The 14,000-nt window shown below is 48.7% G+C and overlaps 1 protein-coding gene across 3 annotated transcripts in view; it reads left to right on the top strand.

The window, feature by feature from the left end:
- Nucleotides 1-6,805, top strand: part of CTPS2 (CTP synthase 2) — a 63,186-nt gene extending 56,381 nt beyond the window's left edge. For all 3 annotated transcript variants that reach the window (XM_068169167.1, XM_068169168.1, XM_068169166.1), the window contains 2 exons: nt 1,553-1,663; nt 3,571-6,805. In XM_068169167.1, the coding sequence (XP_068025268.1) occupies nt 1,553-1,622 (70 nt within the window). In that variant the 3' untranslated portion in view covers nt 1,623-1,663; nt 3,571-6,805. The remainder of the gene's footprint in view (nt 1-1,552; nt 1,664-3,570) is intronic.
- The last annotated feature ends 7,195 nt before the right edge of the window (nt 6,806-14,000 follow it).

Genomic DNA, 14,000 nt, shown 5'->3' with positions numbered 1-14,000 from the left:
CTGGCTCCTGGGGAGTTTGTCACCAACTGACACCCCCAAGGCCTTCTCCTCCAGGCTGCCCTCAGCCACTCCTCACCCAGCCTGGATCTGTGCTTGGGATTGCCCTGACCCAAGTGCAGGACCTTGCCCTTGGCCCTGTTGAGCTTCATGAAGTTGGCTTGGGCTCAGCTCTGAAGCCTGTCCAAGTGCCTCTGGTTGGATCCCTTCACTCCAGAGTGTCAACCACACCACCCAGCTTGGTGTGACCCACAAAGCTGCTGAGGGTGCCCCAATGCCACTGCCTATGTCACTGACACTGATGTGAAGCAGCACTGGTCCAGTACCCAGCCTTGAGGGGTGCCACTTGTCAGTGGCCTCCAGTTGGCCATTGAGCACAGCTCTCTGAGTGCTGCCACCCAGCCAATTCCTTACCCAGCCAGTGGCCACCCCTCAAGCCCATGCTTGTCCTATTTGCTCACCAGGGTATCATGCAGGGCAGTGTCAAACACTTAACACAAGTCTGGGTGGATGCCATCAGCTGACCTCTTGTGTGGGTGACTGCCTCTCAAATCTGTGTCATTCAGTGGGGTGCTGGGTGGGGATCAGCTCCCAGCTGTCTGCAGGAGGTGAAGCTCTCTGGGTGGTGTTGGTTGAGCAGCTGTCCCCCATGCTGTGTGTTATGGCACAGCTCTGGCAGATGGTTTGGGGCTGTGACTGCCCCTGGGCAGCAGAGGACATTTAAAGAAAGTTCTCTGAAGGCTTTGGGCTTAGCTCAGGGCCATCATGAGGTGCCACAGGCACACTTCCACCCCCTCCCCTGGGCAGAGGTTTTGCTGGTTTGCTGTGATGTGGGACTGAAACCTGTTCTAACAGTGCTGACTTTGTGTTCCCTCTTCCCTTGGGTGCTTTCAGAAGGAAGTAAGTACAACGTTGGTGCTGTTGTGTTTGTCTGTGTGCATCTGGCATGCTTGCTCAGACTGGGAGCAGCTCCTTCCTCACTGCAGCTGGGCGCTTCTTGGCCAGCTGCTGAAATGACCAGGTGGAGGATTTCTTGCTGGCCTGCTCTGGCCTGCTCTTTATGAGGACTGCATCACCAGCAGGAGTGTCATGGAGTCATAGAAGGGTTTGGGTTGGAAGGGACCTCCAAAGGTCAACCAGTTCCAACCCCCCTGCCATGGGCAGGGACGCCTCCCACCAGCCCAGCTTGCTCAAGGCCTCATCCAGCCTGGCCTTGACCACCTCCAGGCAGGAGTCAGCCACAGCCTCCCTGGGCAACCTGGTGGGAGGTGTCCCTGCCCATGGCAGGGGCTTGGAACTGGATGGGCTTTAAGTTCTCTTCCAACCCAAAGCATTCCATGGTTCTGTGGTCTCGGACTCCAAACTACAGCCCATTCCTGTCGAGGAAGGCATTCCACAACACCAACACTGAGCAGGAGCTGGAATCAGTCTTCTAGAAGTGGGTTGCATTTGAGGGAAGTGTTGGGTCATAGGCTTCATCTGGGCTGGGGAGTGGGGGTGGTTGAGATCACACCTCTGGTCTAGATCCTTCTGACTGTGCATTGCCTTGCCCCAGTGACAGCTACAGCGACCTCAGCGACGACAGCTCTCCAGAGAAAGATTTTCACAGTTCAGAGAGAAGCTGAAGTGGTTGTAGGAGAGCAGCACAGAAATGGATGATGCTGAGGTAAACTGAACTGCTTTTATGCTGCTTCATGACACTGACCTCCTTTAGACTTAAAAAGGGGCATTTTAGAATGGAATGGAATGGAATAGGATACCATCTAATCAACTAAACCATGGCTCCAAATGTCATGTCCAATCTCTTCTTGAACACCTCCAGGGATGGTGACTCCACCACCTCCCTGGGCAGCACATCCCAATGGCCAATCTCTCTTTCTGGGAAGAACTTCCTAACATCCAGCTTGAACCTCCCCTGGCACAGCTTGAGACTGTGTCCTCTTGTTCTGGTGCTGGGTGCCTGGGAGAAGAGACCAACCCCCACCTGGCTACAACCTCCCTTCAGGGAGTTGGAGAGAGCAAGAAGGTCTCCTTTGAGCCTCCTCCTCAGCCTCCTCCCTTTTGTTTCACACCCCACCCCAGAGCTTGTTTCCTTCCTTGCCTACAGCACTTAATTGGTTTTGGTTTTCCTTCTGCTGCTTAACTCTCTAACTGTGATATGAAATCTGTTAAGTGTTTGGGGTACAGGCCCAGTATCTTTTCCAGCCCTAGTGGCTCTGTGATTCTATGCTGTAGGATGCTCTACAAAATGAAGCTTTGCTGGTGTGTGAAGATCCAATGAAAATGCAGCTATGAAAGTTCTGCTTTCTCTTTTCTTGTTAATTAAACATGTGTTAATACTCACCTGGAATTGCATTGGCTGAATTGGCACAACAAAGGCACCCCAAGAGAAGTATGCTTGGGTTTAATCTGCAGGGTGACAGAGACACAAACAAGTTGCATAAACTCACAGCTTTGCCCCATAGGCTTGGCCAAAGTGGTGTTGGCTTGGTTGGGTCTCTAACCATGGAAGTCAAAGTGGTGTTGGCTTGGTTGGGTTTTTATCCATGGAATCCAAAGTGGTGTTGGCTTGGTTGGGTTTTTAACCATGGAATCCAAAGTGGTCTTGGCTTGGTTGGGTTTTTAACCATGGAATCCAAAGTGGTGTTGGCTTGGTTGGGTTTTTAACCGTGGAATCCAAAGTGGTGTTGGCTTGGTTGGGTTTTTAACCATGGAATCCAAAGTGGTGTTGGCTTGGTTGGGTTTCTAACCATAGAATCCAAAGTGGTGTTGGCTTGGTTGGGTTTTTATCCATGGAAGCCATGGGCTGGTGGGAGGTGTCCCTGCTCATGGCAGAGGGTTGGAAGTGGATGATCTTGAAGGTCCCTTCCAACCTAACCTAGTGTCTGAATTTTGGTGCCTAGTGGGCACCAGCAGTATTCAACAGGATCACTCTAGAAAGGATTCAAGAACTACCTCCAGATACAACATCAGAAGCATTTGGCTCATTCCTTTTTATCTCCCAGGAGACCTTCTTGTGGCCTTCCAGTATCTAAAGGGGGCTCCAAGAAAGCTGTGGAGGGACTTTTGAGGGTGTCAGGGAGTGATAGGACTGGGGGGGATGGAGCAGAACTAGAAATGGGGAGATTGAGCTTGGATGTGAGGAAGAAGTTGTTGGCCATGAGGGTGGTGAGAGCCTGGCACAGGTTGCCCAGGGAGGTGGTGGAAGCCTCCTGCCTGGAGGTGTTTGCAGCCAGGCTGGCTGTGGCTGTGAGCAACCTGCTGTAGTGTGAGGTGTCCCTGGCCATGGCAGGGGGTTGGGACTGGCTGCTCCTTGAGGTCCCTTCCAAGCCTGACAGCTCTGTGATTCTCCTCATTCATTATTGCTGCATACACCTGCAGAGGACTACATTCAGCTTAGCCTTTCTGCTGCCTGGTCTAGATGAGATGGTATTTACTACAGAGCTCCTTTGAAGTCAATCAAGGGATCTGAGGGAACCTGACACAAACTGAGTTACAGAAGGCCTATTTTCAATCAATAATTCTCTCCCCCGCCCTTATTTTTCTTTTCCCCTCCCTCTTTTTCTGTTACAGACAGTTGGGAACAGGACAACATTACCAGAAGGAAGTGGAAGAGAAAGCTGCTTGTGGTCCTCATGCTGTCCCCTCCTGTGCTGCTGTCAATCACTCTCCTAACAGCTGCCTGTCCTGCAGCAGGAACTGTTCTGTCCTGAAGCTGCTGCTCTTCCAGACACGGGTGTGCAGCTCAGCTCCTCCTCATCACTGCCCCCTGCCCTGTAGTTCAGAGAGGCCTCAGCTCAAGCTTGAACCATTCACAGCTGTTCCTGACTCGAAGACAGATTCGATTCTTTGCAGTTTGCCTCAGAACTGGAAGGTCAAACGCAGGAGCTCCTGAGAGTCCCCCTGGAAAAGGCTGGGGGGGGAAAGTTGGCTAAGCCAGGAGCAGCACAGAGCTGCTTCACCTTTGTTTCTCTGTTTGTTAGGCTTCCCTGTAGAGATTTTTGGGCTGGTTTGGGCTGGTTCATTCGATTTGGTGATGTTATTTTATGGTCTTTGATTGTTTCCTTTTGTTCTCTTTCGCTGCATTTTGCCCTGCTTTATTTTGCTGTGCTTTGGGTTTATTTCGTTTCACTCTGGGTTTATTTGGGTTTGCTTCATTTTGGTTTGGTTTGTTCTGTTTTGGGTTTGGGTTTTGTTTGTTTTATTTTGAGTTGATTTATTTTGGTTTGGTTTTATTTTGGTTTGGTTTTATTTTGGTTTGGTTTATTTTGGTTTTGGTTTATTTGGGTTTGGTTTATTTGGTTTTGGTTTATTTTGGTTTTATTTTGGTTTGGTTTTATTTTGGTTTGGTTTTGTTTTATTTAACTGTTTAATGTTCTTTGGGTTTGGTTTATTTTGCCTTACCCTATTCTGTTTCATTTTCTTTGCCTTTGTTTGATTTAGTTGTTGCTTTGCTTGGTTCATTCTGTTTTGGTTTGGCTTCTTTGGTCTGCTTTAATTTCAGTTTTTTGGGCTGGCTTGCTTGATTCTGATTTCTGTTGGCTTCCTTGATTTTGTTTGATGTGGTTTTAGTTTTTGCTTTGCTTTGGTTGATTCTGTTGTGGTTTACTTTCTTTGCTTTGGTTTTCTTTCTTGCTTTGCTTTGGTTTATTCTGTTTTGCTTTGGTTTATTCTGTTCTGCTTTGGTTTATTCTGTTCTGCTTTGGTTTATTCTGTACTGCTTTGGTTTATTCTGTTCTGCTTTGGTTTATTCTGTTCTGCTTTGGTTTATTCTGTACTGCTTTGGTTTATTCTGTTCTGCTTTGGTTTATTCTGTTCTGCTTTGGTTTATTCTGTTCTGCTTTGGTTTATTCTGTTCTGCTTTGGTTTATTCTGTACTGCTTTGGTTTATTCTGTTCTGCTTTGGTTTATTCTGTACTGCTTTGGTTTATTCTGTTCTGCTTTGGTTTATTCTATTCTGCTTTGGTTTATTCTGTTCTGCTTTGGTTTATTCCATTCAGCTTAGTTTTACTATATTGGATTGAGTTTTATGCTTTGCTTTGGTTTATTCTGTTCTGCTTTACTTTCTTTTCTTTGATTTGGTTTTCTTTCTTGCTTTGCTTTGGTTTATTCTGTTCTGCTTTGGTTTATTCTGTTCTGCTTTGGTTTATTCCATTAAGCTTAGTTTTACTATATTGGATTGAGTTTTATGCTGTACTTTGGTTTATTCTGTTCTGCTTTACTTTCTTTTCTTTGATTTGGTTTTCTTTCTTGCTTTGCTTTGGTTTATTCTGTTCTGCTTTGGTTTATTCTGTTCTGCTTTGGTTTATTCCATTCAGCTTAGTTTTACTTTATTGGATTGAGTTTTATGCTTTGGTTTATTCTGTTCTGGTTTGGTTTAGTTCATTTAGCTTGATGTAGTTTGATTTTTTATTTGGTTTGGTTGATCCTATTTTGTTTCACTTTGTTTTGTTTTGTTTGATTTAGTTTTATTGTTTGGTTTCTTTTGGTTTATTCTGTTTTGCTTTGTTTTATTTAGTTTTAATGTTTGGTTTGGTTGATTCTGTTTAATTTTGGTCTGGTTTATTTTCCTTGATTTAGTTCTATTTTTTGCTTTGCTTTGGTTTATTTTGCTTGATTTAGTTCTATTTTTTTCCTTTGGGTTGTTTTATCCTGTTTTGGTTTGGTTTATTTTCTTTGATTTAGTTCTATTGTTTCATTTGGTTTGGTTTATTCTGTTTTGATTTGGTTGATTTTGATTCATTTAGTTCTATTTTTTGCTTTGGTTTGGTTTATTCTGTTTTGATTTGGTTGATTTTGATTCATTTAGTTCTATTTTTTGCTTTGGTTTGGTTTATTCTGTTTTGGTTTGGTTTATTTTGCTTGATTTAGTTCTAATTTTTGCTTTGGTTTCCTTTATTCTGTTTCATTTTGGTTTATTTTGTTTGATTTAGTTCTATTTTTTTCCTTTGGTTTATTCTGTTTGGGTTTGGTTTATTGTCTTTGATTTAGTTCTATTTTTTGCTTTGCTTTGGTTTATTCTGTTTTGGTTTGGTTTATTTTGCTTGATTTAGTTCTATTTTCTGCTTTGGTTTGCTTTTTTCTGCTTTGGTTTGGTTTATTCTGTTTTGGTTTGGTTTATTTTGCTTGATTTAGTTCTATTTTTTTGCTTTGGTTTGCTTTATTCTGTTTTATTTTGGTTAATTTTGATTCATGTAGTTCTATTTTTTGCTTTGCTTTGGTTTATTCTGTTTTGGTTTGGTTTATTTTGCTTGATTTAGTTCTATTTTTTGCTTTGTTTTGGTTTATTCTGTTTGGGTTTGGTTTATTTTGGTTTATTTAGTTTCATTTTTTGCTTTGGTTTGGTTGATTCTATTTTGTTTCATTTTATTTTGTTTTAGCTTTAGTCTTTGCTTTGGTTTGGTTGATTCTGGTTTGTTTCATTCTGTTTCCTTTTCTTGGATTCAGTTTTGCTTTTTGCTCTCTTTTGGTTTCTTCTGGTTTGCTGTATTTGGTTTTCCTTGATTTGGTTGTATGGTTTTGCTTTGTTGTTGTGGTTTGGTTTATTCTGCTCTGTTTAGTTTCATTTTATTTTGTTTGATTCAGGGGTTGGGTGTTTTGGTTTTTTATGTTTTGGTTTGGTTTATTTTGGTTTCTTCTGTTTTGCTTTGCTTTGGTTTATTTCATTTGGATTTGGTTTGGTTTGGTTTTATTCTAGTTAACATTGTTCTGTCTTTCTGTGCTGCTGAGTCTGTACAAAGGAGGCATTCTTGCTGCATTTCAGCTCTTTGTGATGATGATATTAAACAGTGGATGTCTCTTCCCTTGGCTTGGATGAGCGAGTTCACTTTACAACAGCTGAAGCTGATTTGCTCTCCTGTTCCTGAAAGTTCTGATCCTCCTGGACAAAACTCTCACCTACAGCATGCAAGAAGTGACAGCAGAAGGCAGGTTTCTGTCTGTGTTTTGTAAGAGAGAAACTGGAATGGAATGGAATGGAATGGAATGGAATGGAATGGAATGGAATGGAATGGAATGGAATGGAATGGAATAGACTAGAATAGACCAGACCAGGTTGGAAAAGACCTTCCAGATCATCGAAAACAACCTATCATCCAACACTATCTAATCAACTAAACCATGGCACCAAGATGTTAAAATCCTGCTTGGACTCTTGCATGAAAGCCAGGTTATGGAATGAGCATCTTTTCTCTGTTCACAGTTACTGGGTTCCACTGGGAACTGGGGGAGAAGCTGGGCAGGAGGCAGCAATGGGCACTGGCAGCACAGAAGGCCAAGGGCAGCCTGGGCTGCATCCAAAGCAGTGTGGCCAGAGCTGGAGAGAGAGGATCCTGCTCCTCTGCTCTGCTCTGGGGAGACCTCAGCTGCAGGGCTGGGGCCAGCTCTGGAGCCCTCAGCACAGGAAGGACATGGACCTGATGGAGAGGCTCCAGAGGAGGGAAACAACAATGATCAGGGGGTTGGGACAGGCTGAAGGAGCTGGGGTTTGACAGCCTGGAGAAGAGAAGGCTCCAGGTAGACCTCACAGCAGGGACATGAAGGCTGCAAGAAGGCTGCAGAGGGACTGTGCCCAAAGGCCTGCAGGGACAGCAGCAGGGGCAAGGGTTTGAAAGGAGAGCAGAGCAGCTGGAGATTGGCTGTGAGGAACAAGTTCTGCCCCAGGAGGCTGCTGCAACACTGCACCAGGTTGCCCAGGGAGGGAGCTGAGGCTCCATGGCTGGAGCTGTTCAAGGTGAGGCTGTGGTGTCCCTGACCATGGCAGGATGGTTGGAATTAGATAATCTTTGGGACCTTCCAACCCAAAGCATTCTGTGATTCTATGGTTCTGCTGGGTAGAAACTTCACATCTGTGTAGGTCTCCCAAAGCAGGTGAGGATGCTGACATCCTACCTGTTAGCCAGCCAAAGGAAATGTTTCTGTGGCCTCAGATGGAGCTCCATGCTGAAGAGCAGTTCCAGCAGTGCTGCTTTTCCAGTCTCTGCTTCGCTCTCTTTGCTTTTATCCACCAAGGTTTTCTTTTCAGCTATGTCTTTTGGTGGTTTTGGAGTGTGGATTCCCTGGAGCACAGAGGGAACAGCCACTTCTGTTGTTCTTTGTTCATCCACAAGTCAGTCATCTTCAGTGCTTTCTGGTTGCTTCCTCTTGAAATTCCTGGTGGATTGCAGGATGCTCTGACCCAGCTGACCTGTTGCTAGAACTATGTCTGTTGAATTGGCTTTCAACTTGTACAAGCCCTGGGTCTTTCATCTTGACACTTTGATGGTTGCTTTGGTTGTGAAATGTTCTCTCTTCTTGTGCCATCCCAGCTCAGCTGAGGAGATTGGTTGCCTTATTGTACTCCTGGTAAGTTAGGTGCTCACAGGGATTTGGATCAGAGCCTGCAAAGCCAGCATGGCCTGAAGTATAGACAGCTCCATCCTGCCACTGGGGATATTTCTTGTGAAAAGATTTGATGGAATATACTAGTGTAGCAAATAGGGAATGTCATGTGTCCAGGTCTGGGCTCCTGAGGTCAAGAAGGAGCTGAGGGAAGTGCTGGAGAGAGTCGATGGCAGAGCCCCCAAGCTGCTGCAGGCAGTGGAAGATCTCCCTGTGAGGCCAGGCTGAGGCAGCTGGGGCTTGGAGCTTGGAGCAGAGGAGCCTGAGGGCTGCCCTCAGTGCTGGGGCTGAAGCTGTGCAGGGCAGTGTGGGGAGGAGGCAGCCAGGCTCTGTGAGCAAGGGGATTCAGAAAATCACACTGAGTCACAGGATGCCAGGGGTTGGAAGGGAGCTGCAGAGAGCAGCCAGGCCAAGCCCCCTGCCACAGCAGGAGCACCCAGGGCAGCTCACACAGCAACACAGCCAGCTGGCTTTGCAATGCCTCCACACAAGGAGACTCCACAACCTCTCTGGGCAGCCTGCTCCAGGGCTCCAGCACCCTCACAGCCAAAAAGCTTTCCCTCCTCTTCCCCTGGCACCTCCTCTGCTCCAGCTGACACCCAGTGCCCCTTGGGCTGGCCTTGCACATCCCTCAGCAGAGCCTGGCTGCCTCCTCCCCACACTGCCCTGCACAGCTTCAGCCTCAGCAATGAGGGCAATTCACAGAGCTCCTTCATGACTGAGGGGCCCACAACTGGACACAAGATTGCAGCTGTGGCCTCCCCAGGGCAGAGCAGAGGGGCAGGAGAACCTCTCTGACCTTCTGGCCACAGCCCTTCTAATGCAGCCCAGGATGCCCTTGGCCTTCTTGGCCACCAGGACACATTGCTGGTTCAGGGGCATCCTCCTGCTTACCTGCACCACCCTTTCCCTCTGGAGCCCTATGGAGCCTTTCTAGCATCCTATGGAGCCTCTATAGAGCCTCTCTAGAGCCCAATGCAGCCTCTACAGAACCCTTTGGACCCTCTATAGAGCCTCTATAGAGCTTCTATAGAACCCTATGTAGCCCTGTGGAGCCTCTACAGTGCCCTAAGGAGCCCTGAGAAGCTTCTATAGAGACTGTATAGAGCCTCTATAGATGCCTGTGTTGCCAGATAGTGCCTGCCCCACCCTAGCCTAGCCCTGAGGAGCATGTAGAGAGCCTCTATAGAGCCCACTGCAGCCTCTATAATTCCCTATGGAGCTTCCATAGAGCCCCATGGAGCCTCTGTAGCATCCTATGGAGCCTCTATAGAGCCTCTGTAGTGCTCCTTGTAGTCTCAATGGAGCCTCTGTAGAACCCAATGCAGCCTCTATAATACTCTATGGAGCCCCATGGAGCCTCTATAGAGCTTCTGTAGGGCCCCATGCAGCCTCTATGTAGCCCTGTGGAGTACTATGGTGCCTCTATAGAACCACTATAGATCCCTAATGAGCCTCTATAGAGTCCTATGGATCCTCTATAATGCCCCATGGAGCCCAATGGAGCCTCTATAGAGCCCTAAGGATCCTCTATGGAGCCCTATGGAGCCTCTATAGAGCCACTAGAGAGCCCTAAGAAGCCACTAGAGAGCCCTATGTAGCCATATGGAGCCTCAACTGTGCCCTAATGTGCCCTACAGAACAACTATAGACCTCTATGGAGCCTCTCTAGAGCGCCAAGGATCCTCTATAGAGCCCTAAGGAGCCACTAGAGAGCCCTATGTAGCCCTATAGAGCCTCTACAGTGCTCTAAAGAGCCCTACAGAACTTCTGTAGATCCCTATGGAGCCACTTTAGAGCCTCTATAGAGCCCCAAGGAGCCTCTCTAGAGCACTATGGAGCCCTATGGAGCTTCTATAGAACCCTAAGGAGCCTCTGTAGTGCCCTAAGGAGCCTCTATAGAGCCTCTATAGAGCCCTATGGAGCCTCTGTACAGATTCTATAGACCCCTATGGAGCCACTATAGAGCATCTATAGACCCCTAAGGAGCCTTCATAGAGCCTCTATAGAGCCCAATGCAGCCTCTATTGAGAGCTAAGGGGCCTCCATAGAGCCTCTATAGACCTTAATGCAGTCTCTATAGTGCCCTAAGGAGCCTCTATAGAGCCTCTACAGACCCTAATGCAGCCTCTATAGTGCCCTAAGGAGCCTCCGTAGAGCCAATGCAGCCTCTATAGAGGCCTAAGGAGCCTCCATAGAGCCTCTATAGAGCCCAATGCAGCCTCTATAGTGCCCTAAGGAGCCTCCATAGAGCCTCTGTAGTGCCCTAAGGAGCCTCCATAGAGCCCTATGGAGCCTCTCTACCGATTCTATAGACCCCTATGGAGCCACTATAGAGCACTTATAGACCCTATGGAGCCTCTATGGAGCCTTTATAGAGCCTCTATAGAGGCCTAAGGAGCCTCTATAGAGCCCAGTGCAGCCTCTATTGTGAGCTAAGGAGCCTCCATAGAGCCTCTATAGACCCTAATGCAGCCTCTGTAATGCCCTAAGGAGCCTCTATAGAGCCTCTACATAGCCCTAAGGAGCCTCTATTATGCTCTATGGAGCCTCTGTAGAGCCTCCACAGAGATTCTATGGAGCCCTAAGGGGCCTCTGTGGAGCCCTATGGTGCCTCAATAGAGCCTCTATCGAGCCCAATGAAGCCTCTGTAATGCCTGATGGAGCCTCTCTAGATCCCCGTGCTGCTCTCCAACAGCTCAGCCCCCAACCCATCCTGCTCCATGGGGCTGTTCTTTCCCAGATGCAAGGCTCTAGCCCAGCAGCTCCAAAGTGTTTGCTATTAGCCACTTTACAAACGATTCTGTTTGGAGCCCAGAAGCTGCCTGCTGTGGTGTACTGCTTCCAGTCATTTCCATTCAGTGCAACTTCCAGACCCCAAGGACTGGCTTGGGTTCTGTGTAACATATCTGGGGGGAAGGGACATGAAAGAAAAATCTCCAGGGGCTGCTCTGCCCCAGATAAAACCATATCAGGAGGCCCCAGTTGCACTGTAATGTTACTTAACAAAGCAATGAGCTGGAAAATGGATGATTTTCATGCAGCTGAGCCCTCAAGCTGATTCTTACACCTCAGGCCCTGCTCTCTTACTGTGCAAACAAAGAAATGAAGAATAGAGATGGCTTTTCTTCAGTGGGCCTTATGCCACTCTCATTTTTGACCAGGGAGGACAATGAGATAATCTCAATGATACAGATCACTTGTTTGCCTCCCTAATAGGAGAGATAATGGAGGGTTTTGTTTTGATGGCTTTATTGCCTGCAAGATAATGAAAGATCCCAGCAGGGATTTCATTAGGCTTTGTCTACTCTCACTGTGATACAGCCATTAAGGGAGCAGAGCCTCTCCCTCATGGAAATGGGGCCAGAGAGGTCAAAGAGTTGAGCACCCTGTGAAAATCTGGGCACCAGTGTCACCAAAAGTGCTGCTGGGTCTCTGGATCACAGAATGGCTCAGGCTGGAAAGGAGCTCAGAGCTCATCACCCCCAAGCTCCCCACCATGCCCAGGGACACCTCTTAGCTACACTCAGCTGCTCAAGGCCTCAGGCAGGAGGCAGCCACAGCCTCCCTGGGCAGCCTGTGCCAGTCTCTTACCACCCTCACACTCAACAACTTCTTCCTCCTCTCCAGTCTCAATCTGCCCTCCTCAAGCTTCAATCCATTCCCTCTCATCCTATCACTCCCAGCCTTTGGCAAAAGTCCCTTCCCACTTTTCTTGTAGCCCCCTTCACGTAGTGGAAGGCTGCTCTGAGGTCTCCCTGGAGCCTTCTCTTCTCCAGGCTGAACAGCCCCAACTCTCTCAGCCTGTGCTCACAGCAGAGGTTCTGCAGCCCTCAGATCATCTTGGTGGCCTCCTCTGGAGCCCCTCCAGCAGCTCCAGGTCCCTCTTTGTGCTAGGGGCCCCAGAGCTGGAGGCAGTGCTGCAGGTGGGGTCTGAGCAGAGCAGAGCAGAGGGGCAGAATCCCCTCCCTGTGCTGCTGCTCTCCCTGCTCTGGATGCAGCCCAGCACTCATGGTCCCCCTGCCCGTCTCCGTGGCTGCTGTGGACAGGTAGCAGCCAGGTTGGAAGCCCTGTGGTGAAGCAGAATAGCAGCAATGCTGAGGCTGCACTGCTGGCTGCCCTCAGCAGTCCCAGCTCTGCCTGCCTGGTTCAGGCCTGTCCTGTGACAGCTGCTGGTGAAGAGTACTGAAGGCAAAGTGTTTAGAGATGCAGACCAGAGGGATTAGCCCATTCATGAGGCTCATTTCGATGCTTTCCCTGTGTCCAGCCCTTTTCTTTCCTGCCCAAATCATGCAAATCCCTGCAGTTGTTTCCCAAAGCCTGACCTGGTACACGTGTGGATTGTTTCTGGTCTTGCTCCATGCATGGGCAGAATTCAGATTCACAGGAGGGGAGGCAGAGGGGACAGGGCAGCCCTCTCTCATGGCAGGCAGCGTAGACAACCCTAACAGCAATGAAGAGAGGAGGTTGCTTTGCTCATTCAGAGGGCTTTGGATGCACCCCTGGCAGGATCCCCAGCCCAAATGTCTGTCAGCTGCTGCAGCACAGCAGCATCTGGGCTGTGCTGCTCTGCTTTGGCTTCCAGCATGGTGTGGGCTACATGGTGGCACCAAACACAGGCTCTGGGACACAAACTTTGCACAGCCCAAGTTGAAGTTGGAGGCAGATGATTGGAACCCTGGTGGGCAGCAACTTCTGCACGGGACAGCAATGTGCCCTGGTGACCAAGAGGGCCAAGGGCATCCTGGGCTGCAGCAAGTAAAGTGTGGCCAGCAGGGCTAGGGAGGTTCTGCTGCCCCTATGCTCTGCTCTGCCCTGCTGAGACCTCACCTGCAATCCTGTGCCCAGTGCTGGGCTGCCCAGGTCAAGAGAGACAGAGACCTGATGGAGAGAGTCCAACAGAGGCTATGAGGATGATTAGGGGACTTGAGCATCTCCCCTGTGAAGAAAGGCTGAGAGCCCTGGGGCTGTTCAGTGTGGAGAGCAGAAGGCTGAGAGGGGATCTGATCAATGTCTATCAGTATCTGAGGGCTGGGGGTCAGGAGGCAGCTGCCAGGCTCTGCTTGGTGGTGCCCAGTGCCAGACAAGGAGCAGCAGGGAGAAGCTGGAGCCCAGGAGGTGCCACCTCAGCAGGAGGAGGCACTTGTGAGGTGAGGCTCTGGAGACACTGGTGAGGCTGCTGGAGCAGGCTGCCGGAGCAGGCTGCCCAGAGAGGTTGTGGAGTCTCCTTGTGTGGAGGCATTGCAAAGCCAGCTGGCTGTGTTGCTGTGTGAGCTGCCCTGGGTGCTCCTGCTCTGGCAGGGGGCTTGGCCTGGCTGCTCTCTGCAGCTCCCTTCCAGCCCCTCACACTCTGTGATGGCTGCTGGAGTGTCTGTGATGATCTCCACGGTGCTTGCTCCCCCAGCTGGAGGGAACATGAGGTTCCTTCACCTGCCTCAGGGCACAACTCAGGTTCAGCTGCCTTCTAGAGGCTGTTAAATCACCCAGCAGCTGGTACAAGGCTGATGAGGGAGCACTCTGACAGTGGGTTCTTCTTATTCAGATGGAGATGGGTTCCCCCTCAACAACAAAATAACAACTTCTTCCTAACATCCAGCCTAAACCTCCCCTGGCACAGCTTGAGA

This window comes from Melanerpes formicivorus, unplaced genomic scaffold (assembly GCF_026170545.1).
Source record: "Melanerpes formicivorus ecotype bairdi unplaced genomic scaffold, bMelFor1.0.p_v2 SCAF_166, whole genome shotgun sequence".
Taxonomy (NCBI): Eukaryota; Metazoa; Chordata; class Aves; order Piciformes; family Picidae; genus Melanerpes; species Melanerpes formicivorus.
Note: the sequence above shows the minus strand (reverse complement) of the source record. Positions and strands in the feature narration are given on the sequence as shown.